General features: G+C 42.7%; 1 protein-coding gene across 1 annotated transcript; it reads right to left on the reverse strand.

Moving 5' to 3' along the window:
* Positions 1 to 39: 39 nt before the first annotated feature.
* abca7 (ATP-binding cassette, sub-family A (ABC1), member 7) lies at positions 40 to 26,795 on the reverse strand. Its single transcript, XM_085372065.1, has 49 exons — positions 26,777 to 26,795; positions 25,619 to 25,710; positions 25,279 to 25,372; positions 23,917 to 24,058; positions 23,324 to 23,448; positions 22,009 to 22,127; positions 21,370 to 21,567; positions 21,189 to 21,281; positions 20,790 to 21,027; positions 20,463 to 20,602; positions 19,945 to 20,061; positions 19,648 to 19,845; positions 19,309 to 19,514; positions 18,897 to 19,073; positions 17,574 to 17,796; positions 17,158 to 17,379; positions 16,784 to 16,988; positions 16,405 to 16,518; positions 15,830 to 16,001; positions 15,466 to 15,597; positions 14,585 to 14,724; positions 14,339 to 14,476; positions 13,558 to 13,796; positions 13,336 to 13,393; positions 12,412 to 12,614; positions 11,293 to 11,419; positions 11,163 to 11,186; positions 10,806 to 10,954; positions 10,520 to 10,644; positions 10,310 to 10,411; positions 9,750 to 9,942; positions 9,442 to 9,536; positions 6,290 to 6,322; positions 6,062 to 6,158; positions 5,736 to 5,810; positions 5,439 to 5,608; positions 5,064 to 5,241; positions 4,107 to 4,367; positions 3,758 to 3,881; positions 3,553 to 3,682; positions 3,251 to 3,377; positions 3,013 to 3,075; positions 2,320 to 2,426; positions 2,084 to 2,225; positions 1,770 to 1,904; positions 1,543 to 1,646; positions 1,356 to 1,448; positions 763 to 1,012; positions 40 to 498 (listed from the first exon to the last, which is right to left on the reverse strand). Exons 1-49 carry the CDS (start codon positions 26,793 to 26,795, stop codon positions 40 to 42), a joined length of 7,167 nt encoding a protein of 2,388 aa, XP_085228191.1.
* Positions 26,796 to 27,178: the final 383 nt, after the last annotated feature.

The raw sequence follows: 27,178 nt of genomic DNA on the forward strand, positions 1-27,178 counted from the left end.
TTGTTTGTCTTTGGTCCGCTCGTTTAGTGCCAGTCCGCTTCATAGCGTGCTCTCCTCTGAGTTGCCGCCGACTATAAAGAGAACAGAGGGATCTTTGCTGGAACTCTCTGCTCTGCGTTTCGACCCACGAGATTTGCCTGATTCTCCCTGAAGACCGCTGTTACTACTGTCTGATTCAGTGCTGGCCCTGCGGCTCACCGTAGCCACCTCCCGGGCCATTTCCTCTGGATGTGGTAGTGCGCGCATTGCCACAGAGCCAGATTTGCCTTTGCTAGATTTTTCTTTTTTCGGCTTACCCGCCTTTGACTTGCTGTCAGATGATTTCCCAGGCAGGTGTGGACTTTTGCTTGGTTGAGGAGGAACGATTGGTGGTTGTGGTTTATTGACGGGAGGATTAACTCTGTGCTCGGGTGCGTTTGGCTGTGCTGTCCCGTTACTGACGACCACATCTGTGAGGCAGTCGTCATCAGTCTGATCCTTGGCAAAGTTGACAAACACCTACAAAAGGTAAGGGGCTTTAGTATCACTGAGACTTATTCTTTCTTTACTGACCCAAGTCTTGTTTAATTATGACCAAGCTTTAAAGTGGGATTTGGCAGATCGGGTATCGCAGCGCCACATGTGGAGAAAATCACTAAGAAAGAATCACTTGGCTCCACTTACATGGGATCATAGGCCATGAGACTTACACCACCCATTTTGCAGAAATAGTCATTTTCCAAAACACTAAAGAGGTTTTTAAACCTTCATCACAGCCCTCACCTGGTCCAGCGTGGTCTGTGAAATGGAGAAATCAACGATGCCCAGCTCCTCGTAGGTGTTTGCCAGCACGTCGAAGACTCGAGCGAGGCAGCAGGCGTGCGAAGGTAGCTGGTACTGCAGCACATTCTGGTGCCGCTCCTTCAGCTCAATACTAGGAAAACACTCCTTCATGTAGGTGCTGACGGGACACGAGTCGGGGTCCGATTTGGTGTCTGCCAAACGAAGGATGATGGTGTATCCATCACCAAACCTGAAAGACGGGAAGGAACGAAGCACGTGATTCACGACTGTTACATGAGAAGATAAACTTCTCTGATCCTGACCTCTTCACGAATTTGTTCACATTCTGTTTTGAAAGGGTCAAGGCTATTTTCAGTACTTTTTTTTTTTTTTTTTTTCAGTATTAAGTCAGAACTGGGGGTGAAATGCAAAACACTACAGGATGCACTTTCAGCCTGTCTAATGTAGACAACACACCAGACATTAAATCGGGGAGAAGTGCAGCGGCTCGTAGAGGTAAGTGGATATTGTTTAGCTGGTATCGGATCGTATGCCTATATTTGCTGTATCGCACAGCACTAGCGTTTGCTTACCTGTTCTTCAGGTGCTGCACAGACCCAAGACACCGAAACCTGCCGTTGACCATGATGGCCATCCTGGTGCAAAGTGCCTCGCACTCCTCCATGCTGACAATACAAACATTTAGAGACGGCAGTAAATATTTTGCCTTTACAATACAAAACTCCATCGGGAATGAATTAAAGCTGAACTGACTGGTACCTGTGTGAGGTTAGCACTACAGCTCTTCCCTCTTTGGTGACACTGAGAATGCAGTTCCACAAAAATCTTTTGGCTTTTGGGTCCATGCCAGTGGTAGGCTCATCCTGACAAAAGGTGGTGGGGGAGCATAGAGGAGATACGGAGTGAGATATAAGTTAGGAATATTTTAAGGATGAAGGTCATTCAATAATAACCGCATCATCTTTTCTATTAAGCTGAATCATCACCAGGAATATGACAGGTGGAGACCCGATGAGGGAGATGGCTGTGGAGAGCTTCCTCTTGTTGCCCCCGCTGTAGCCTCCAGCCTCCTGATCGGCATACTGAGTAAGCCCCAGCTTCTTCACACCCCACTGTGCCACCTAGAGAACAGCAGAGAAACTGCTGACTGTAGCCAAACTTGATACTTCACCTCTTGAAATAACATTTAAAAATGACAAAACCTAGATTTTTACAATGGCCACATATTTAGCTAAATAAAAACACCAACTCTTCAGCATATCTTCCTTCATAAAACTTTAGCTTGGGAATTTTACACCACCTTAGAGACGAACTCCTCTGGCACCCCCCGCAGGCGGGCGTACAGCTCCAGATGTTCCCGACCTGTGAGCAGGTCGCTGATGGCATCGAACTGTGGGCAGTAACCCATCAGCTGGTGGACCCGCTCCATTTCTGTCAGCACACTGAGAGCAGAGAAATAGCTGATGCAATATCTGTGGTTTGGTACAATAGTAGTTCTGTAGGGGCTGAAGTCACTGCAGCAGACACGCTTTGTACCTGTGCTGGCTGAGGAAAGCCTCTCCATGAGTGACAGGTGTATCTCCAGTTAGCATCCGAAATGTTGACGTCTTCCCAGCTCCGTTGACCCCAAGCAGCCCAAAACACTGGACGGCAGAGACATAAGAGCAGTATGCTACTACAAACATCTCTATTTATATACACACAGCTCAGTTATTAAGTCATAAGATAACAGAAGCTTTTACTAGCAGAAGCAACTATAGAAAAAGTAGGTCCATTGCTAGTAACGATGGTATTTTTAGATACTGCAGCACTACACTGTTCACTGCATCATTCCATGTTTGGCACTGATCACCACCTGCACTCATGTGTATATATCATGTATATATCTATCTACTTAGCACTTTTAATTCTTATTCTTATTTTTATTTTCATGTCTATTTAAGCGTAATTTATGACGGTTTGTTTGCACTGAAGCACCGCAGCAATTTCCTAATGTTGTAAATCTGCTCAACATTTGGCAATAAAACCCTTTCTGATTCTGACTACATGTGAAAGTATAAATAGCAGTTACAGTGGTGAAAAGCAGTACCTCAAGTTGCATTTACAATATCATAAAACAGTCCCTGTGATAATGTGGCTGTAACTACATGGATAAAGAACACAGAGCTGACAGCCAAAGGGGGTGTGTGTGTGTGTGTCTTCACAATCACTGGTGCGCAGATCCCTCACCTCGCTGCGAGGAATCCCGAGGCAAAGACGGTCTACGGCTGGCTTTCTGCCGGCTTTATAAACCTGAACAACAAGAAGCTTATTTGTTACACTTTTAAGCTGAAATTCACCACTCTGTGTCAGTGTAGGAGGAGGACAGCTCATCAGTGAGAGTCTCTAGAATGAGAAACATTTAGCTGCAGTAGAGTTAATTAGTGACCTAAACAAGTTCAGCGTTTACATTTCCTGCACGTTGTACCTTGCTCAGGTCGATCATGGTGAGGATGTCTGAGTGTGCTTTCCCACTTTTGACCCTCTCTCGCTCTCTCGCAACATCCTCATCCTCTGGACCAAGAGGAGGCAACTCAGGCTTAGTCCACCAAGGCCTGAACAAACACACAAGCAACCAACTCACAGATCCCACTTTTATTTGATTTTAGAATTTCTATCCATTAAACTGACACACTTGCACGGCAGCAATAAGAGGAAGGAAAAGGGAAACAACCTGAGAAACGAGTGCAGAGAACGTTAAAAATAGATTTATTTATTTATTTTTTTTACCTGTAGCGGATGAAGAATTTGTACTGAAGGAGTATGGTAAAGATGAAGAAGACGACACCTTCTACTGCCATTGCAAAAAGGTTCTTTCCTACAAAGTCCCACTGAAGGGGGTCCAGGCTTGGTTTGGTACCTGGAGGAGAGACATTACATCTATATTTAGTCTTTGTAAGAGCAAATAACTCTTTTGAGGCTGACTAGTATGTACCCAGTCTTTTGAACGCATCCACCATGGCCTGGTTTTTGGCCATGTCGATAAGTCCTCGTCCCAAACAAAAATGAGGGAAGATTAAAAACACCTTCTTCAGGATTCTGTTCACCTCGTTCAGATACTGGAAAGACAAAATCATTCACATATGATGTATTAGTTAAAGGTGCATTAAACAAAATTATGTTTCTACTGCAGAGAAATATTTTAAGGAACATTTCCTTAGTTAAGAAAATGTAAAACAAGAGGGTTAAAGCATAGTTACTGTTATTTACATATATTTATGCCTTACTTATTCCTAGAACACAGGTGAAGAAGTAATTGAACTTCACGCCTGCGTAAAATTTACCTCATCTACAAACAGCTCCAGGACGAAGGTGGCGATGCTGCCGTTGATTCCAATGAAGAGGTTGATGGAGGTCAAAAATACATAAGCTGTGCTTGGGACAGTGAACACAAAGGATGCTGGGTACATAAGAGGGGTTATGGACCACCCGTAGAACAGGAGGAGCAGGATAAGAGCGGGCAGGTTGGTCTCAGAAACGTATGACTGCTGCTGGAAACTGATGAAAATCAGCACCACCATGATAGCAGGAATGGTGTAGTTTAACTGGAAACAAAGAAAAAAGGGAAAACTATCCTGAGCCTGGATTTTTATCTAGTCAAGTATGTGATGATAGTCTAAAGGCCTTTACACACCTGACATGTAAAATCTGTACAAATATTTCGTGTTAAAAATGTTTCTGGGACGATTCTCAATGCAACTATTCATGCTCAGTAATTTCCCTGGACATTTATTTTTTCATACTGAGCTTGAATTTTCTGATTTCTTTGGGTCTGAATAAACAGCATTGATCAATCTGACCACTGCATTTGGCAACAAGAGCGCTCGTAGCTCAAAACATGTATTGGATCCACAAACAGTAAAATAATACTATTTTACTTCAGACACACAGCTAGACGCTTCTCCAGGTCAATCAGGTCTCTGAACTTATGTCTCTGCTTCCTCAGATGTGGAAGCCAACGAGAGCTCAAACTGTCCCACCGACATCCTGAAATGTGTGCGAAAGCACCGTGATACAGCTGCAACTCCTGGATCAAACCGTGAAATCTCAGTTTCTTCCTTGTCTTGTTCAGAAACATCAGGACCAGCTCATTATTGCTCAATGCTGTGTGTAATGGTCTTTACAGTGACAGTACCCTTTACAGTAGTAAATGGATTGATGAAACTTCCTGACTTACACTGATGCATACAAATCTGTCTGAGTGAGGACAGTTAACTTCTTCTATCTCGAGCTGTACTGACCATGTCCCAGGTAAAGTTGGCCAGCCAGTAGAGAATCGGTTTGACCCCGCTGACAAACTGCAGGTGTTTAGCTTTGCTGACTCGCTCCTCGATCAGAAAAAGGACGAAACTGGCCGGCACGAAGGACATGGCAAAGATCACACAGATGGAAACCAGGACATCCACCGATGTAGTCATCCTGAAGGAGAAAGCAGAGAAAAACACATCAGAGGACTGTGGACCTCTTTATTTTAAAAGAAAAAAAAAATAAATATTTTTTTACAACAGTGCAGAGTTTAAATCCACTCTAATCTTCCCCCTCACATAAACAGAACTAATACAACGAGCACAAGAGCCAAACTGGTGAACTTGAACTCTCCACAGCAGTGAACTAACATGGCTACTTCAGTGAGCTGCTCCTTGGTGAGGTTGAGTGGGTGATTGTAGGCAGTGATGCCGTGCTTCCTCCTCTCAGGACCTGGCGGCAGACTCGCTCTCAGCAGGCCGTTGTTCATCACATTGACAAATGACACCATGGCGTGCCAGCCTTTGTTGTTGTACCACACCTGAGCACAGAAAAGAGAGCGTTTGAGCAGACACAAATATCTGGACGCATCACCTACATCGCTTTCTTTAAAGTCTGGGGAAAAACAAACAGAAGACACAAAGACAGATAAAAAGACGCTCATTTACCTTCACATTGTTTTCACTGTTCAGCCCTCCTAAGACCTCTGGGAGTCTGTGCAGCAGGTTTCCCAGTGAACTGTTCTGTGATGAAGCAAAAAGCAGACTCTCAGTGTTGACGGCTTTAATGGGGAATCATGTGGTGTGGGGGATGGTGGGTGAAGCTTTTTATTGTTATTAGCCGGTGCTCTGGTCAGGACTAGCTTTTCCTGGCACCAGCAGTAGAACTTCCAGCCCTTTTAAATATTTTACTTCCATTTTCCCTGCTTTTCTCTCTGTAAAGGTAGGAAAAAAAAATTGTCTTATTAAAGCACTCATCTTAAGGCTCTCTGTACCTGTGGGACTCGGAAACGAGTCCTGATGGCCATGACCGAGTCTTGGAGATATTGGGTTTGAGATACAGCTCTACCTCCGAGGGAGAAGCCTCCGTATCTGTGATACATTTTAGAAATAATACAAAGGTGGTTCAACCGAGTTCATTTAAAACAGTTCAAAGCATTTAAAGAAATATCACAGTTAAATAGAGCAGATATTTTGTATATTAGTGTAATTTAACAGCTTACCTGAATTCATTCACCCACTTCTTGGTTTTTAGGCTATTAAAGGCAGAGAGAGAGAGAAGCGATCACAGAGTTATATTCATGATGGAAAAATGCAAATCAGTCAAAGTTTATAAAGACATTTATGAATACTGTGAAGTGTTCGGTCAATTGGGATCAAAATTAATGATAGCTATTAGGGGTGCAACGATACTCGTATTGATATTGAACCGTTTGATACAGTGCTTTCGGTTCGGTACGCATATGTATCGAACAATACAAAATTTGCAATTTATTTTATCAACTTTCCTTCTGATGATGCTGTCTGTGTTGAGCGCTCAGTGAATCTGCGTTCGACTACTCCGCCTAGGCTGCACTGTCGAGCGCAGATCCACTGAGCGCTCAACACAGACAGCATCATCAGAAGGAAGAGCGCAGGGCAAGCTAGCGAGACAGAAGTTAAGCTCTCCTTGCAACATGGCAAATTGAACCTCCCCCACCCTCATTCAGATCTGGCGTTTGGAATTATTTTGGTTTTCATGTGACGTATGACCCTGAAGGTAAGCGCGTCATGGACTAAAGTAAAACAGTATGTTGGATGTGCCACGCAATGCTCAATTACATGGGTGGGAACTAGTGTGTTAGCGCGCAGTTAGCTCGTTAACGTGTTAGCCGTCTAGCCCCACGCAGGGGTAGCTCGTTAACGGAGATTTGCCGTGTTGTGGCGTTATCGTCATTTCAACGAGATTAACGCTGACAGCACTAGTGGGAACACAACGAATATGACTGCACATTTACGCTGACATCATCCTAGTGCAAAGACAAGTGTTAGCAGACAAAAACAACAAGCATGCATGCTACAAACTTTACCCGGGTCATTTAGACAGCCGTTAGCACATGATTCTCCTTATGGGGACCTGATATGTTTAATATTGTGGCGAGCTCAGACAAGGAGGAGACTGAGGTATCGTTTGGTCTTGCTTCCCTAGCCAGGGAGCACAGCCGTTTATTGACATTTGCAGAAGAACACTGCCGCTAGCTAACTGCTAAGCGCGGCAACCGCACAGCAACAACAACACACAGAGCGCCCTCTGACCCCGGAAGGACACACCGTCGCAGCGAGAAGGCGTCACCCGTCACTATGGCAACATAAGCAAAACATAACTATACAAACAGAACCCCGAACAGCCCTGACCCGCTACATAGCCCCCACCTAAGGGGTCAGTCGTCCCCGACGACCCCATTGCCCCACACAAAGTCCTGCAAATGTCCAGGTGAATTCTTTTGGCGCACCGGCCGGTCACGACCGGCGGGGGAAAAGTCACTCGGGTCAGAACATGGGCTGCCACCATCATCCCACTTCTGACACCAATGTGGCGAGCTCAGACAACGAGGAGACGGAGGTGTCGTTTGGTCTTGCTTCCCGTGAGCTAGCCAGGGAGCACAGCCGTTTATTGACATCTGCAGAAGAACACTGCCGCTAGCTAACTGCTAAGCGCGGCAACCGCACAGCAACAACAACACACAGAGCGCCCTCTGACCCCGGAAGGACACACCGTCGCAGCGAGAGGGCGTCACCCGTCACTATGGCAACATAAACAAAACATAACGTACAAACAGAACCCCAAACAGCCCTGACCCGCTACAATATGCTGCTGAGAATATAGCCCAGAAGAAGCGTATAGTATAACTTTTATTTTGGAAAGAGCCATTTCTCTGTAATAAACTCTTTTCCAAAGATGAGTGATTCCTCAATCAGATACAGGTGTTACCGCGCCAGATCCGCGGCCCGAACCGTAGTAAGGAAACCTCTGGCAGTTACTTGAAGGTTCCGTAACTGACTCGTAGCCGGCAACAGCTTACTATACAGGTCAACTCCGCTAGCAAAAAGATCGAAGGAGGCGTAGGAAACTGCTTCACCGAACTTTATTTCTTCTCTAAGGCACGAACACCGCGTACAGTGGGCTGAAACAGTTTACTCACAGCGAGCATCGCCGACACAACTCTGGCTGTCGAGGGAGTTATTATATTCCTTTTATTTATTTTCTTTCCTTCTGTAGCTAACCGTTACTTTTTCCCCTTCTCCGCTCTCTCTCTTCACACACACACACACACACACACCAGGCAGTCCCGCTAACACACATCCCGAATACATTTCCCATCAGGCTTCATCCTTAAAGGGCCATGCCTGTAACACAGGGCTTGCAAAATCGCTAGCCCGACGTCCCGGGGCTAGCGATTTTTCCAGTCGGGCTACCAAAATCTATCTCTGCCCTGCCCGTCGGGCTATTGTAGGAAGAAAAAATATATGTCAATGCTTTTGCATTCTTTCGGAAATGTAGCTGGGTAGTTATGTCATTGGCATCGGTGAGCCACTGTCAATATGTGACATATTGAAATCGCGTTTGACTTTGCGCTTGTTTTTTGCTTTCACTTTGCAAATGTCCAGGTGCCTTCTTTTGGCGCACCGGCCGGTCACGACCCGCGGGGGAAAAGTCACTCGGGTCAGAACATGGGGTGCCACCATCATCCCGCTTCTGACACCAATGTGGCGAGCTTAGACAAGGAGGAGACGGAGGTGTCGTTTGGTCTTGCTTCCCGTGAGCTAGCCAGGGAGCACAGCCGTTTATTGACATCTGCAGAAGAACACTACCGCTAGCTAACTGCTCAGCGCGGCAACCGCACAGCAACAACAACACACAGGGCGCCCTCTGACCCCGGAAGGACACACCGTCGCAGCGAGAGGGCGTCACCCGTCACTATGGCAACATAAACAAAACATAACTGTACAAACAGAACCCCGAACAGCCCTGACCCGCTACAATATGCTGCTGAGAATATAGCCCAGAAGAAGCGTATAGTATAACTTTTATTTTGGAAAGAGCCATTTCTCTGTAATAAACTCTCTTTTCCAAAGATGAGTGATTCCTCAATCAGATTTTTTAATTACTTTTGTTTCAGCAACATTAAATTTAAAAACTGTACTTTTGAGTTAAAATATATATTTATAATTTTAATAAATGACAAATTAAAAAGGCATGAACTTTTTTTTGTATCGAAAAAAATATCGAACCGTGACACCAAAGTATCAAACCGAACCGAACTGTGAATTTTGTGTATCGTTGCACCCCTAATAGCTATATGTATATTTTTATTGTGTTGAGTTAATGAAGTACCTTTTCTTAAGGATTTGAGAGTAGGTCTTCACCAGGTAATCTGAGATGTTATAACTTGTCAGATTTTGCAGGATGTCTCCAGTCGGCCTTTTAATCTGAAAAATAAAAAACTGCAATGGGTCAGTTGAAAGCACTGGGGTCCAGTACAGTACAGACATAGTCTACAGTATTTAACGAAAACAAACATTTCATGACAAAAATTCAGATAATGTTGGTTCTGTTATGAGTTAACTGGTGATATTTTCTGATGGTGCAGAGATCTGATCACTGTGTTACAGTAAATCAGTCCTGATTGAGCCCGCGCTGACCTGTGGAGGCGGAAGCCCTCCAGCACCCTCAGGACACTCGGGGAGCATTCGGTAGACGTCTTCTGTGCTGCACTGACATTCAGGTGAGGGTCTGTCTCTGCTCCAGTTGCCTCTGCTGAACATGTCCCAGGTAGAGTAAGATAACTGTGGCCTCATGAATAAACCACCCCGCCCAGCTTCACACTGAGGATCCCTGCAGGGAGAAGACAGTTTTGGTGTCATAGTCATCGATGTGCAGTGAAAATATTAAAAAAAGTACGCAGATTTACTCAAATCTATATGTTTACTTATAGAGAGATGCAATTTCAGCTGAATGCCACTGGAGGTTTTATATTGTCTAACCACTCTGTAACCAAACTAAAACCGACACTTTCTGAAAACCTGAGGAAAACGTGCATACATTTTAGCCACAGCAGTAATATCTGTGTAAGGAAAATAAATATTTTCTGGTGCCTAATACACTGTATTTAACATCATGATGTCTCAGCACCACAAGTCCTTCTATCTTTACTACTGCCTCCATAAATACCACTGAAACCAGTTCAATGGGATGATCTTACGTCATGTTGTCCTCCTTTTCCATGCACTTGGTACCAAATCCAGGCTGGTCAAGGAGAGCTTCAAGCAGATTCTCCATGGCTGGGTTTCCAGGATCATCGTTGCTGTGAATATAAAAACACAGATGAAAGAATTCCTCAATAATATGCTCAATAACAGAAACAAAATGCCGAGGGAGCTTTTGTAGGCAGTTACGACTCAATGTGGGGTACCTGAAGAAGGTGTACTGCTCGCCGTACATCCAGGGATGCAACTGCAGGGCAGGGTACTTCCCAAAAGGAGGAACAATAAGGCTGAAGAGCAGGGCGATCAGCACAAATACAGCAGGGAGAACGATCTGAGGCACAAATCGAGACGTCCTTAAAGATATCCGTCTATGTTTCAGAATAACTATCATTCTGCAACATGTAGCTAATGACAAGCAGCTAATTTCAAAGAAAAAGGCATAGCGGTAGAAGTGGGTGGATATTTTAGTCAGCTGCTGACAGATAGTCTAACCTGGGCAAAGATTCCCCGACGGCTCCTCCGAGCGTAAAGCCAGCGTTTGATGAAGAGCGCTCTCAGCTGCTGCCATGTCAGCCACCAGCCAGTTGCAGGCACCCCACTGTGGCCATCGCCATTCAGCAGGTCTGTCTCCTGAGGTTCTGCTGACAAGAAAAACACAATGTGAGAACCTGGACTGTTAATGTACATTTAACTGATAAATACTTGGACCTAGACACATCCAAATAAACCAGAGAAAAAAACTGAAATGTCATAATTTACGTCTACTTTTTTTGCATTTCACTTAAATTCTACTGAAAAAAATGAATCTCATCTAATAATTATTTTCAGCCAATTGCGAGCTGAGAGTACCTTTTCTATGAGGCTTTTTCCTTCCTGGCAGCATTTTGGAAACAAACAGTCACAAGGGGAAACAGAACACTTACATGTGCATGATATGTGATATGTGTGTGATTGTGTGCGTATACACACACACACACACCTGTTTCTGCTTCATCTAGAGGATGGCCATCAGTTCCCTGTCCTGACGGCTGCTGGCTGTGGGGTGATTCAGGCTGCACCTCTGCTTCAGTGTCCACACCTGTCTCCTCGGCCACCCGCAGAAAGATCTGGAAAATACTTTAAATTTAAATCCTCCGTACATGCACAATAAGGCACTCTTTCAAAGAGTGTGAAAACGAAAACAAAGAAACAATAAATAAACCCCACAACATTTTATTTGTGGAAACAGTGGAAATCTACAATGTCTTAACCCTTGTGTGGTGTTCGTATTTTTGTTACTCAGCCAGTGTTCATGGGTCTGGTGGACCCGCTAGAGTTTTGGCTTTCCAAATTAACACTATCAAACAATTTTATGTTAAATTACTCAACAGATGTTTACTTCATCCCAATTACAAGACATATGAACAGCAAACATGGTTAATTTTTTCCCTTTACCTTTGTTAGATCACATTTATGAATTAATGTGCTTCTCGTTTTTCTTTTATATAAAATGTTATAAATAAATCAGTTATAATCAAGTGGAGTGAGTGGAAAGACACAACACATTTACACGTGAAAAAATAATTAATTGTTTAATTTTTCTTTTGAAAAAAACTGAACACGGGTCTCACAGACCCGAACACCATACAAGGGTTAAAGGACATTTGATACTCCACTCTGTTGCAGGAGTTTCTTATAAAAACTCAGCCAAAGCAATTTTAAGTTCAAACTGAGGCATTTCCTTAACGGTGTAAGCTGCAGACAGCAGGTGGCAGTGAAGGGAGCATCCAGAAACCTTGCAAAGGAGCAGAGAGTGAGAAGGTAAATCATGCAAATGTGACTTATCAGGCTCCACAAATCTGCTATCAGTGCTAATCGAAGGCTAATATTAAGCCTGTTACTGGCAGCTCCACAAATATCCAGCCTTCCTGAAGAGACGGATAATACGCCATTCAATCAGTTTACTTTTACGTCACCCTTGTGGACCGTGCATTCACTATATCGATTACTGTGTAATAGGAGATTTTTATACTAGTTTTATCACAACCAAGCACTCACTGACCTAGTTTCATATTTTCCAGTGATGTAACTGGGAAATGTAACTGTAACATTGTCTCACCTCCTCCAGCGTGCTGTCTGACAGCCCGTAGCTGCTGATTCCCAGTTCAGTCAGTCTCTGGTCCAGTGCGATCAGTAGGATGGCCAGGCTGCTGTCTTTGGTGGCCGTCTGTGGCAGGTTGATCACCGCCTCACGTCTAGACTCCTGCACCAGTCTGGCGCCAGGGATGTGGTGTTGAACCAGCGACAGCAAAGCTGCCAAATCTGCCATGAAGATGATGATGAATGTGATTTTAAATTGCTTCTAAAGATGTTTTCAAACATGTACTCAACATTTTCAGTCTCTCCTATTGTAAGCTACATATTTAAAGCTACACATAAACCCGACAAAATGCAACTTCAGAGGTTTAATGCAAAACAGGAGGAAGTCCACGGACACAGCCCACGACTAAATAGTTTGTAGAACCAGCTTAACAGCAAGAAATGGAAATAACCATTTTCTATAAGACTTTATCAGTCTCTCAAATTGTTGTGGGTGAATTTTAAACCCACTTTTATTACAAAATTGCTTTAGTTCATTGATGTTTGTGTGCATTCATTTATGCACAGGTCACAGCATTTCAATCAGGTTGAGGTCTGGACTTGGCGAGTGCAAAGCCTCGATTCTTCAGTTTTTCAGCTGTTCTGTTGTCCTGAGATCATTTTCTTGTTTTGACCAAGCTTTTGGTGTGATGGCCACATCCCGTGGCTTCAAAATAAGCTCAAATCATCACCCCTCCACCACTGTGCTGACAGTTGATATGAGGTATTTGTACTGAAATGTTGTGCTTTGTTTTCGCAAATGTGGCGCTAATATTTTTGTTTCGGTCTCATCTGCAAATGATAATTGCAGTTTCTTTGCTCCAGACCAACAAACCACCAAAACGTCTGCTTTTACATTGGTGCTCAACCTTGCTAATGATCAATTAATGTAGTTTACACTCACATGAGCTGCTATCCTCACTTCCCAGCCCGGTGTCTTCACTCAGTGACGAGTCGCTGTCCTGAAACATAGAGCAGAGAACGGTTCTTTCAGTACTCCACATTTCTGTGCTTTCTTTAAACTTATGTGCAAATTATAAAAACTATATAACAGCAAGGTAATAGATAAAGAATTAAAACTTTAAATTTGCTTTCATTTTTATGATGAATATAAATGAAAACAAACCTTGATGAGAGGAGGGAGCTTGTTGGAGCTGGTACTGGTGGAAATACTGAAATTACTGGGAGTGCTGGTGTCCAGTCCTTCCCTCTTCACCACAGTGAGGTAGTAGCCAGACCCCAGCTGGGATTTAAGGAAGAGCGGTGAGCCACAGCAGCACAGCTTCCCCTGAGAGATGATGGCGATCCGGTCACCTAACAACTCTGCCTCGTCCATGTAGTGGGTGGACAGGATGATGGTCCGGTCTGAGGGGGAAAGAGAGCACGTTAGTGGGATTTATTTTCTTATAAGTCTCAGAATAAAGATCTCGAAAGAAAGACAAGCATATCCAGGCTTTACAGAGATGTGGATCAAGGTTCCTTTGCTCAATTACTTCCCGTTTTATTTGTCCTGTCCTGTGTGCATTGTATTTAGTTTTAGTTCTTTTGTCTTGTTTTCCCCTGATTAGTTTCAGATGTGTTCCCTGGTGTCTTCCATTGCCATCAACTACCCTAGTGTGCACTTAAATCACATCTTTGCCTGCCTGTGTTTTCCACCCCACTTGAATCAATAGCCTTTGTGTTTCTGCTGCTTGTTGGATTTTTATGTCTCGCCTAAATAAAGGCTAGTTTTACTGTTTATTAAGTTTGCCTGCTAGTCTGCTTTTTGGTTTCATGTTTCCCACTAAACATAACAAGAAGAATGTTATCTTTAAACAAAGAACCAACAAATGACCGTTTAGTCTCCTGGCTAAAATGTGCTTTCTTCTCACCCTCAAACCCTGATCAGAAAACACTGTTCACAGCACCTTTGCGGTATTTGAGCAGCAGGTCCCAGATCCCTCTGCGGGAGTACGGGTCAACCCCAGCTGTAGGTTCATCCAGGACGACCACCTTTGAGCCTCCGACAAACGCTATCGCCACAGACAGCTTCCTCTGCATGCCGCCTGACAAATGGAAAATTTCAAGCTTGAAAAGAAAACTGACTGAAAAACAAACCTGTTGTTTTTCATGCATAAAGTCTCAACACACTGGAGTTAAACTAGTAACTTTACCTGAAAGGTTTTTGGTCTGTTCGTGTCGCTTGTGCAGGAGGCCGACATCCTCCAGCAAAGTGTCCAGCTCCGCCTTCACCTCTGCTTCAGACAAACCCTTCATACAGCCATAAAACCACACATGCTCCTCTACCGTCAGCCTGAAAGAAGGAGAAAATATGAAAATATCTCTTTAATAGAAATCTGATCAAAACAGTCTACACTATAAAAAAAAAAAAGGTATTCTGAACGTTGTTTCAACACGTTGCAGCTCGGGCCTTGTATGTCTCAATAAAGGCTGTTTATTCTTCTTCCTGGCAGATGTCTTCAAGCATCTGTTAAGTGCCATCGTCTGGTCTTGCCATCAATGTGTATAGGGATTAAGTCTTTGGCTGGGCCACCCGAAGATAATCAGAGGCCACTTCAGCATGATGTTAGCCGTTTACTTTGGTTTACAATTGTGACGTGATGAAAGGCGACGCGTGTCACAAACATAGCCCTTGGAGTCTTGTAAATGCAGTTTGACAGTTTATCTGCATCTACAGAGAGCTGTGAGAATTTTCACAGCTCAATTCCTTCCCAAGTGAAGTGTACATTGTTGTCTCTTTTTAAATTATGTTCAACCACAAGTGAAAAAACAAGTTCTAAAAGGCACCTGAGTGCAAATGATGTAAAACAAGTTTCATTAAATTTCAATTTTTTGACTTTCAGCTAACATGAAACGATTTATAAGCTAAAGAATAGCCAAAACAGCTAATTTGGTAGTTTTCTTTCCTAATTAAAGTGTTTCATTTCATTAAACAATCAGGAAAATAAATTTAATAAATTACAATAACCACTTAAGAAGCTACATGCAAGCTACATAAAATCAGTTGCAATCAGAGCTTGTGAGCAGGCCTTACATGTCAAACAGGACGTTGTGCTGGGGACAAACTCCCAGCGTCCTCCTGATGAAGTCCATGTCATGGCGGATGTCCATCCCTTTGATGTACACGGTCCCAGAGGTGGGTGGGAACAGACCGGTCAGGACAGATCTATCAAACATCAGACACATTAAAAAAAAACCATACTGACCCAACGTGCCATCTACATGAAACTACAATCACATCTCTCATTAACCATTTATTCTAATGTGATTTTAAAATTTGAAGCCGCACAGCCACAGCTTTGTTTGTAAAACCACATTTCAGTTAATGAAGCTCCAAAAATTCTGCATGTAAATTATGTTTGTGATCCACAGTCTAACTTTCAGCTAGCTGCTCTTACATGGTGGTGGTTTTGCCGGCTCCATTGTGGCCCAGGAAAGAAGTGATCTGCCCCTCATAGAACTTCAGGTTCAGGTGGTTTACGGCCAGTTTCCCCCCCTTCTTGTAGATTTTCACCAGATTTCTGATGCTTACGCCCAGAATCATGTTACTGGGTTCTGGTTCAATGTGATCTAATTACAGGTATAAAGAGGCAATATTAAATCTGTGAATATGCGAAGGGAAAACAGCACATTATTATGCCTTAAAACAACAAAACAAATGCAAGAACACAAAAAACAAATTGAAAAGGATTATGGGTCTAGGCTCAACTTCAGTCTCCTTGTTTTCTAAAATCGTTTTAATTAATTGGCTTATAGTCTCATCTCATTACCTTGATTTGTACTTAATGGTCTTAAAACTGCAAATTTGCCAGGAATGTCTTTAAACTGGCATAAAGAGCTGAGCTCAAAAGTCATCACGGTGCAGGATGACAGGTTACTAAAACTCTGTCCAATAAAAAAGCACCTTATATAAACGATAAGTGACAGTAATGAGCCTTCCTTTGGGAACCTGCAGTGGAAAATGAAACAGTACCTTCATTCTGTTCTGTAGGTGCAGGGGGGATCGGCATGCCTGCTTCAAGGGGAACACCTCCCCAGTAGTTGAGCTGAAAGATGAAGTACCATGGCCTGGGGATCCCATACTCACCTGGTGTATAAAACACAAACTTATGCACACATTCATCCAAAGGATAACATTACAGTGTTTAAAAAGATAGCCAGTGGTGGCTACAATGTTATGCCACTGAACAACTTTAGTTTGTCTCTGAACTAAACACATAAAGTGAAACACAAACAAAAGCTTCCAGTTTGAGACACAGGACAGAAGACCGTGGTCGTCTCGCACTTTTTAACAGATAAACAGATGTAAAATATCTACAGCATAGCTAAGATAAAGCAGGAAACATCCATACCAGGAAACACTGCTTCGATGTACCAGGCAGCGATGGCATAGATGAAGGCATCCACATACAACATAACTATGGAGACAGTGAAGCTGTATCGGTCTCCCTCCACAGGGCTGGAGTGCAGGTTGTACCACTGAATGCCCACACCTTGCTCTTCATACTGAGAGAAATACTCACAACCAAAGCCAAAGGCCACAGGAGAAAGGAAACTCTGAGAGAAACAGACAGTCACATTACACCCTGTTAAATCATTGACTGACATTCATAAATAAAACTAAGCACTCTCACATAAGGCCCATGCTCATATTTAACAATTAAGGGATTCCTTTTCCCTATAAAATGTTCCCTGATGACTGCACCCTATCATTTTTTTTACTTACAGCTAAGATTCGGTGTGTGCTGTTGAGGTGGTCTCTCCAGGCGACACACAGGACGTAAGGCAGGTAGAGTCCGAAGTAGATGAGTCCCCCGCAGGCAGCTGACAGGTTGGCCTTTGAAAAGAAGGTGCTGATGAGGAAACACTGCATGATGGTGGCGGTGGCAAAAGCTGTGAGGAAGAAAAAAATAACGGCTGGGTTGCTGTACGGCAAGATGTCGCCCCACTGCAAAAAAAACCAAAACATGTTAGTCATCACGAGAAACTATAAAACACTTTAATACACAAATCATTTCCACTAGAAAAATTCTCTCATTACTTAAAAAAAATATGACTGCAGACTTTGTGATGTTCACATTTTCCTGTTCAGCCTACAGGGTTGCAATGTAGTGTGCGTGTGATGACGGATCATCATCTTGCCTTGAGCAGAGCGATGAGCAGTGCCGCAGAAACCAGGAATGGCACTATGCTGCTGATGAACCAGCTGAACCAAAGTGTCCCAGTTCCTAGACCCATGATCCTCATGGTTTCCTTCAGCCTCGCCTCCTTCTCGTACACCACACCTTTGATGATCATGGCCACAGAGTAGATCCACGCCAGTGTCATGAAAAGCGGCAGAGAGCGGTTTAGCACTCGAAGAAAACTGTGGGGAAAATAACCAAAGACGAAATGTGTGTGCTGATGTTAAACCAGTGATACACGGAAGGCTACAGCAGCAAGTGTTAAACACAAAAATGTGACAATTATGAAGGCTTTCCTGAGCTGCACTCCAACAGCCCTATCAAATGAACTCGGAAACTCCCAGACACTCAACTTGTTATTACAAGAAGCTGATCTTGTTGCACTCTGATATTATACTCAGCTTCCAAAAACCAAGCTCACTGTAAAATATTAAGTTGGGTTTTTTCTATACATTTTTTTTAACTCTGTTTGGATCGTGCCTATAATTATCTTTTCGTCCATGTTTATTCTCCAGCTTCTCTCTTCAGCAGGTTTCTTTAGTAAAGGTACTACTAGTTCTACTACTTCTAATGATTTTTCTAATACATTTAGTATTAGTTTATAAGTTAGCTTAAGTTAGTTTATAAAAGCAGAATTAGAAAAGGATGGAACAAGTGTGGCTTGTTTGGAAGGGATGATAGCACAAAGCTGGTTTGCAAAGTTACAAGACTTCTGGAACAATGTCCTTTGGAAAGACCAAATCGGAGATGTTTGGCCACGATGCACAGGACCACATCTGGCAAAAACCAAACACAGCACATCAGCACTAACACCTTAAACCAACTGGTCATGGTGATGGTGGAGTAGTGGTTTACACTTTTTTGGTAGCCACGGTGCCTGTCCACCTTGCAATCACCGAGTTGACCATGAACTCATCTCTCCACCAAAGTATTCTAGAGTCAGATGTGAAGCCATTTGCTTACAGCTAAAGCTCGGCCCAAATTGAGTTACGAGTTTATGATCCCAAGCAAAAATCTACAGAATGACTGAAAAGGAAGAGAATAAATTTGAGATATGAAAGAGATTTTCCTCGTTGTCATGGCTTAATGTTTCCCCTCAAGGACAGCAGATTCAGCTATCTCAGAAACACAGAGACAGGGGCTGACAGGTTAAACAGAGACCTCTCAGTTCTGTTCGGATCCAGCATAACTCTCTCTCCTCACCTACAGCTGCTCTAGACGAAAAACTCGACTATAGATCAAGAAAGTTCACAACATCCATTTACAACTGCACGCCACTCACACATCGTCCACATAGCAGGGGTAGGGCATCTGCTGGACGTAGATGCCGGTAGTCTGTCGAATCCCGGTAAGCACTCGGCTCACCGCTCTCTCCACCAGGTCTTGAACATACACGAAACCACCCCAAATATAACGCATGTCACTGAAGGGGTCAGCAGCTGGACCCGGATCCCAAAACCTGAAGTTAAAAGAAATCATGAAATCAAGAATTAAAGTGCTAGAGAAACCGTCCTAAGGTCTTCCTTGTTTCATGATGAGGCTGTCTCAGTATGGTTAGTTTAATTACAGCATTATCCAGAACAAACAATAACAGCAGGAGCAGCCCTGTGTTTAACTGCTGTAAAGTGTTGGTTAAAAGGAATAAGCTACTGCTGATAGTAATGAACTATAACAGGAACAGTACTTCTCAGTACCGGTCTTTGAGCTTGCTGGTGCGGGTCACATCATCAATGTCCATACGGATCTTGTATGTGACATGTGGGGGCAGCTCAGACGAGGAAGTGTTGGGCAGCAGGAAAACAACACCTGCCCAGAACTGCCTGTCCTCTAGTAGTTCCAGCGCTCTTTCAATCAGCTGACCCTCAGTTTCCAGCCCCTCCAGTTTGTTTTGAGAGAAGCACTGCAGGAGACGAAGGAAAACATGCAGAAGATATAAACAGACAATCACAAGGAAGGTGGAATTAGGCTTTAAGCAAACTTCACTTTTCTATTTTATTAATATTTAAAAATAAATAACAGCAAAGGAGGAGAACCTCTGTGACTTGTGCAAGAGTGGAGATAGTTTGGTTTATGTCATTGTAGATGTCCAGCCAGGTCAGCGGCGCTCCGGGCCTCCGTGGGATATCTGGAGAGGGTGTCGATAGGAAGCGTGCGATGCGTGAAGCTGTCCAGGGTGTGTCTTCCAAACGCAGGTTAACCAGTACTGCAATCTCTGGCTGCCTTAACAAATCCTATCGCAAACACATACACAGACACATTATTATGACTGAAAAATGCTGAAAAATGCTATATATTTCACTCTTTCCTCTTGTAGTGAGAGAAAGTCTGACCTGTAGCATCTTAACCTCCACACTGGTCTCCATGTAGCTCTTGATTTGTGGTCCCACCTCAAGCCAGGCTTCATTTAGCTCCTGGATAATCTGCAGGTCTTCAAATGTTTTGTTCACCTTCAGCGGAACCGAACTTAAAGTTAGCTTAAGAAGTCACGTCTGACACATCTTACAGAAGGTAATATTAGTCAAGGTTTCCTTTTTAATTTAATTTTTTTTCATATAATGTCATATTGTAAGATAAAGACCTTAAAATAACACAAGGAAAACCCCAACTATCAGACAATCCTCTATGAGCAAACACTTGGCAAGCGTGGAGAGGAAAAACTCCTTTTTAACAGGAAGAGACCTCCAGGGAGGGGCAACCACGTGCCCTGAGTAGTTGGTGTTGGGGGGAGGAAGACAGGAACAAAAAAAAACATTGTGGAAATTGTTTGAATTTTGTGGATGAAAACCTAAAACATCCTGGTCTGAAGACACCTTCTGTTTATAAAACAGTGAGTATAAGATTGCTGTACCTCTTTCATAACTTGCTGGATTGCAGGAGTGTTGGGTGTGTAGAGGAGTTTTCCTATGAACAAAGGTTTGATTCCTCTCCACACAATGCGAGACAAAGGGTTGGACTCCAGCGCCTGGATCAGATTTTTACAGAAGGGAGCTGCAGGAAGCAAAAAACCCGCCAAGCAGGACAATCGTTAAACAACACAGGTGTTTCTCAGTGGGGTTGTGTTGATTTAAGTGGTGCAAGTGCACCCTGAAGTACAGAAGGATCAAGGCCTCAAGCCAGGTCTTGTCTGCACATATTGCCATTAACATCCTGCCACAGAAACTGCACAGCGTCTTACTTGTATTGTTGTTGTGTTCCACATTCACGTCCTCTGTGCCATTTTTGCCCAAAAAGGACTTGATGTCATTGTCTTCATACCAGTTAAGGGACGGGATGCGTTCACCGTCAAGTTCATGGTGACCGCACACGATCTTTGAAAAAGCTCTGAAACTTTCTCTGGGCATTGCTGTGCGATTTTCTGGAGACAGGACACGAAGAGCTGCGCTCATGTCTGCAAAACTGGAGAGGGAGGAGATCTGAAAGAAGTGAAGAAGGAACAAGAAGCATAGAAGAGGCAGAAATGAAGGGCGAAAACAGGTGAGAGAGAAATACGACAAAAAATGATGAAGGTCTGATGGTCTTGAACTGATCATGTCCAGTGTGATAGAGATATAGACTGAATCTAATGTGCTCTTACATCATCCAGGAGGGCAGTGAGCTCCTGGGAAACTGAGGTGACAGCCTGACTGATGGCCCTGAGTTCTCCAGCGTTGGCCATTAGACGGTCTCTCTGACAGGGACAAGAGGTGGCCCATGTTACTCGTGCTGCTTTGAATTCACTAAATTTTGCGCTGGTTTCTCCATCAGCCGATGCTTACCGTCAAGAACTTGGTCAAGTCGAGCTGAGACAGGAAAAGGCGCTCGGTCTTCTGCAGCACATCAGCTGGTAAGTAACACATCTGGGTCTGAAGATCAGTCATGGCGGTTTCTCCTCCATCCACCGTCAGCAGCTGTTCTAGGACACTTCTATTACACACCATGTCCTTTAGCTGCATCTCCGCTACAGCCAGTGTAGTCTGGGGTGGACAAAAACGTTCTTTTAAGGATGTTTGGCCATCAGACAAAAACAATACAAAGGTAATATGCTTGCTACTGACCCAACAAAAAAATTCAGTGATGCCTTAAAGGGAAAACTAACAGTTTACATTAAAATATCATCACAAATTACATGACTTTCCTGTAACAAGTTACAGTAACTGCTTTTCAGCACATAATGTAACTTTGGTGGCAGCAAACACCTCAAAGACTTGTTAGTGACAGAAATCTTATTTTCATTTTGGATTATATCTTTCTTCTTCTTCTTCTCTCTGTAATAAATGTTATTTATTCTGTGTAAAATTTTACATTAGATTGGTTTATATCTTTAATCCTAAAAGGGATTAACCACTTAGGCCAAAAGAGTTTTAGTTCTACAGAGCAGATAATGGGTTTATTTGTGATTTAAGCCGGTAACCAACCTGAAAATTAAGTCTAGCATTCAGCAGTGTGTCCACATTCACAGGTGACATACTGGCATTGGTCAGGAGGAAGGTGGAAAATGTCTCATTTGGTCTCAGGTATTGTTTTACTGGGAGATCTGCAGTGGAAATACACAGATTAAGATTACAGCCAAAACCCCACAAAGCCCCACAAATCAAAGTCCAAGCTAGAATCAACACTTAACATCTAGAATAGAGCTTGCAGCTGAGTTTGCAGTATCAACACTTTAAACTTAAAGTTAGCACAGTTAATTTGTAGTTTTTTCAGGTAGCACATGACGTCCGATAGTTTCTTCCTTTTCATACTGACGTGTTTGATAGATTTTAGCCTTATTTTCTATTTTAAAAAAACGATTTTTCCTGCTGCTGAGAGTAAAAAAACACAATTACAAACTCATAAAGTTAAAATGCGACCAGCTACAGGGAGGCAGAATAGAATAAGCCCGGTTCCAGTCACTGGTTCATTATTAATGACTTGCAGCTCACAGAACAGTGCAGCAGCTTTCTCCATTGTTTGCTTGTATGATTTCTGCTCACATAAACTCATCGATACAGGCTTCATCATTTGAACTTCCTTCCTTATATTTTTGTTTTTCTTATCTAGAAATTTAAAACTGGTTCACCAAGAATAACCTTCTTTTTCTCTTCTACTTGTCTCCTGTGAGGTTTAACTAAATATTAATTTCATCCTTCCAAACAGTTACCCAAATGAAACAGTGCAGCAGGTTCTTTAAACTAAGACCTGAGCACATGTTAATGTTTGCCTTGCTGTAGAAAAACAAAACACTGACAACCTGCTTTCATTCAGTCTCTTGTTCAACAGGGGAAGTAACTCAATATGACCGAGGCAGGGCAAGCTAAGCAATCACTATGTCCTGCTTTCACAACAGCAATAAGACACAATCATTCAGCTGTGCTTAAACCACACGTACACATACTGAGTAAGGCCTGCTCAGATACATCAAAGTTAATCCAACATTCCTTTCTTTGTATAAATTCTTGTTTTTCCCCCCTATTTCTTTTAAAAACAAAGAAGGTTTTTGCATTTGTGTGAAAAGCGGGAATAAAGCGCAGCTACATGGCAACTAAACCTAAAGAAAAACCCCCAGCTAAACATTGACTTTATGTAAAGCTTCATGTTCTGCCACAATGACTGTACTTATTCATGACTCTTTCTGGCTAATGGTGCCCATTTAAGAAAGAAATTCTAAACTGCCCCTCTTCAAAGTTTGCCCTCAGTTTAATATGTATTCCTTGGATCAATGCTTCAACAGATTGAAACAAGCTGCAGTACTTGGCAGGGCTCCACTTCTTTGTCCCAGCTTCCGGACGCTCTCCATTAGCTTCTGAAAGCCGGCGAAGCTCTGATTACCACTGTAGGCCAGAACGGCCTGGACATCCACTAGAAGCCGAGACAGTCTGGAGGAAAACAACAGTGAGATTGAGAGTGTGTGTGATACTTAATGACAGCAAACACTGACTTCATGTTTGTATACAGACCAAGTCTATTCAATCATATTGCCTGCTAGTCCTAAATTTGCCTTACTTTACTGTACACTGTTGTGTACAGTAAAAGAATGCAAAACTGTGAGCTTTTACGTCATATTGCCTGAAGACAAGTGTTCTGATTTCCTTCAGAAATATTTTAAAACTATTCCTATAGGATGTGTTTATATAAAGTCGTGCAATGTATGCACATTTTTGCAAATGAGCTGAAAGATGCAGGTGAGGTTGCTTTATTTCTAAAATATACTTTTACTTACAGTTTTTCTTGTTTCAGAACACTTGTAATCAGAATACTAGTACTGTACCGTTAAAGCAATGATCCTACTCTAAACTGCACCATTCTAGGTGGTTGGCCATGTTTTTAATCTCCGATCTACCTACATGGAGTTGTTAAAGTTGCCAACTTGGCCGGGTGTCTCTCCTGGTGTCTGGCTGTGGAAGCAAGGGTTGTTGATGTTGCAGATAATGCCCTGAATCCAGGGCAAGGTCCCTGCTGACGGCAGGGCTTTGTTTGGAAAGTGACCTACAAGGAAAGAATAGGAGATCAGCCTGAGCCACAAAACAATGAAAATACTGTAGAAGTGACCTAAAATACATCCACCAGGTACTAGACTGAGCAATAATCCTAACATCCTATCCTAGGATTCAGCTGTGTGTTAAAACAGTGCCACAATCTTCCCATTAGTGGACATCCCAGCAAATCCACCTGTTTCTTCCTGTTAAAAGTGAGTTTTTCCTTGCCACTGTCGCCAAAGTGCTTTCTCATAGGGGGTCATGTGATTGTTGGGTTTTTCTCTGTATGTATTATTGTAGGGTCTACCTTACAATATAAAGAGCATTGACGTGACTGTTGCTGTGATTTAGTGCTATATAAATAAAATTGAATGGAAGGTCTGACTATGCAATGTTCAGAGAAACTGCAAAACAGCCAAGAGCTACATCTCATACTGTACAGGTCTCAGTTAGCGTGTTAAATGCTAACGTTCATGCTAGTGCAATTTCAAAAAGACTGAAACAGTTTGTCTTGTTTTGGAAGGGTTGCCACGAGAAAGCCTCTTTTCCATAAAAAGAAGATGGTGAAACAACTCAGGTTTGTAAAGTTTCATCTGAACAAACTTCAACTTCATAGGTGGTGATTTGTTCAGTTCTCCACCTTTATTGACGCTAAAGGTGATGAACAGCAATGCTGTGAAGAGTGTGACAAAATCTCTCCACAACCCTAAGAGAAATGATTACTTCAAGTTATTGCTGCTAAATGTGGACCTACAAGCTAAGGAGTCATGGGTGGGCTTAGTTTTTTACCGAACTGCATAAAGTCCTGTGACGACCTTTCTCACATGGCTGTATATATATGTAAAACTTTAACTTTGTTCAGCCTTACTGATTGTGGTCCAGTGGAGGCACTTGGAAACATTTCGTGTAGGTTTCATATTTGATACAGATCTAGTCTAGTTTGGTCTAGTTTACATCTTCTTAAACTCAAAGTTAGTGAGATGTAACTTTATCATGCACAGACTAACTGCCCATTACACTCTGAGCTGGCATGCTGTGTTTTCTTAGGTTACGTTATGTCACTACATGTTTATAGAGAACTAATCAAAGCAGGTCAAGAACACAAATGTGCGTGTGTGGCACAAGACTCACTCTGAGTGAGTTAATCCTCTTTAACCAGTTGGCAAAAGGCCATTTTTAAGACGTATAAGCGTGTTTGTGAAGAGACACAAATATCCCAGCATCACTCACATTGGCTCTGTTTGTAAGGAGGGTGCGAATGACGGACAGAGATAAGGATGACGAAGAGGAAGAGAGGCCAGAGGAGCTCGATAATGAGCTGGATCTGCACAAGAGGAGAGCATAAGAGGTGTTAACAGTAGGTCAAACGATCAGTGACCTTTACGGGCCAGGACTATAGCCAGCAATGAAACTGACAAATAAGTGCTGTGATACTTCAGATGGTGATGTATACACCGGAAAACTGAAGAATGATCTCATGTACTGTGCAGTCTGTGTCTCGTTCATTATGCTTCCTTATAGAATCAAACAATCTCTTGCTTTTTATCCTAAGTAGTGAAGATGTGATCACCTTGTTCCTTCTGCGGTACGTGATGTTCTTCCAGAGCAGGAGGAACAGTTGTCTGAAAAAACCCATCGCTCCTACCTGACCATGACGTGATCCTGGAAAAACGGTGGGGAGAAGAGGACAAGTTCATCAGGGCAACTATGAAATGTACGCAAAGGAGAAAAGACAGACAGAGCCAATACTGCAATCATTGACAATCAAAAACACAGCAGGTAAAATAAGTCCTGAATACTTCACTAAAGTTCTAAGTAACCTGAACAGACCGTATTCTCCTTTTATTTCACAGGCTTGTCTAAACTTTGCAGGAGCACCTGGTCATGCCCTGTTTCTGGTGAAATTATGTACCTTCCACTTCCAAATTATGGCCCCTGATATTAATTATCACTAAGTGGCAAATTACTAATGACTGATTTCAGCTGGTGTCAGGACTTTCCATGCCTTTTTGTATTTTCCCTTTTGGGTGATATAGAAAATTCTTAAAAGGAAAAAGAAGTGTCATTATTAATGTTAACTATGGTATATTCTCTGTATTTGTATAGCGCTTTACTTAGTCCCTAAGGACCCCAAAGCGCTTTACACTACATTCAGTCATTCACACATTCACACACTGGTGATGGCAAGCTACATTGTAGCCACAGCTGCCCTGGGGCGCACTGACAGAGGCGATGATAAATCGATAAATCGAGGTGATGATAAATTGATAGTTATCATGATAAAAAATTATAACTATGATAAATGTTATTAGTGAAGACAGACCATACAAGGTATTGAATAATCAGCCCAGATCTTATCTTAAAGACCTCATAGTACCGTATCACCTAAATGGTGCACTTCACTCTGATGGCTTACTTGTGGTTCCTAGGACATTTAAAAGTAGAACGTGAGACAGAGCCTAAGCCTTTTAAGATTAAAAGGTTTAAATATGTAATTTCTGATAAATCTTAAAGTTTGTACAGGATCAGTCGACAATAAACCCTCCCTTAGTTCTGCTGCAATAGGTCTAGGCTAGTGGGGACTTAAATTATGTAGAAAAAAGTTACAGACCTGCCAGCCTTACTATGTGTGTTTAGAGTAAAGGTTTTCTTCTCTGCTCACTCTGATCTGCTCAAGTCAGACAATCCCATGCTTGATCCTGAAATCCTCCTGATCCAAACAGCTTACCTGTCTCACTGTAAGGCATTCACTTTTGCTCAACCATTCGTCCAGAATATGGTCTCTTCTAGATTTAGAAAACAACATAAAGCTGTTTAAGTAAAGCTAGAACTGCTCTGACTAATTCCCTTTGCAAACCTTACAAAACAGTCTGCATCTCTGCGCATGTCAGTGCAGGTGTAGGATGTAGTTTTTATAACCATTAAAGCCGGCTTTTTAAAAAAATATATTTTTCTTTATTTTGACCGCCAGGTTTCTCACGGGGTTGTTATTTCCTGTTTGAGAACAGGAAAACATTAGCAGGTAGCTAATGCAGTGTTGATGTAACAAGGTACAGTAACGTTTCATGCTCCCATAACACAGAAACTACGCATCCACATAAGTTACAACTTTGCACTGCTTGAATGAAAT

Source organism: Diplotaxodon limnothrissa, linkage group LG15 (genome assembly GCF_057381915.1).
Source record: "Diplotaxodon limnothrissa isolate DT_005_m linkage group LG15, D_limnothrissa_male_GT1.1, whole genome shotgun sequence".
Taxonomy (NCBI): Eukaryota; Metazoa; Chordata; class Actinopteri; order Cichliformes; family Cichlidae; genus Diplotaxodon; species Diplotaxodon limnothrissa.

Excerpts from the sequence above, each read along its gene's own strand:
- abca7 (XM_085372065.1), bottom strand. Across the intron at positions 6,159-6,289 it reads AAGTGGGTGAATGAATTCAG|ATACGGAGGCTTCTCCCTCG; the intron begins GTAAGCTGTTAA and ends AATGTATCACAG. Across the intron at positions 5,609-5,735 it reads ACAGTGAAAACAATGTGAAG|GTGTGGTACAACAACAAAGG; the intron begins GTAAATGAGCGT and ends TTCTGTGCTCAG.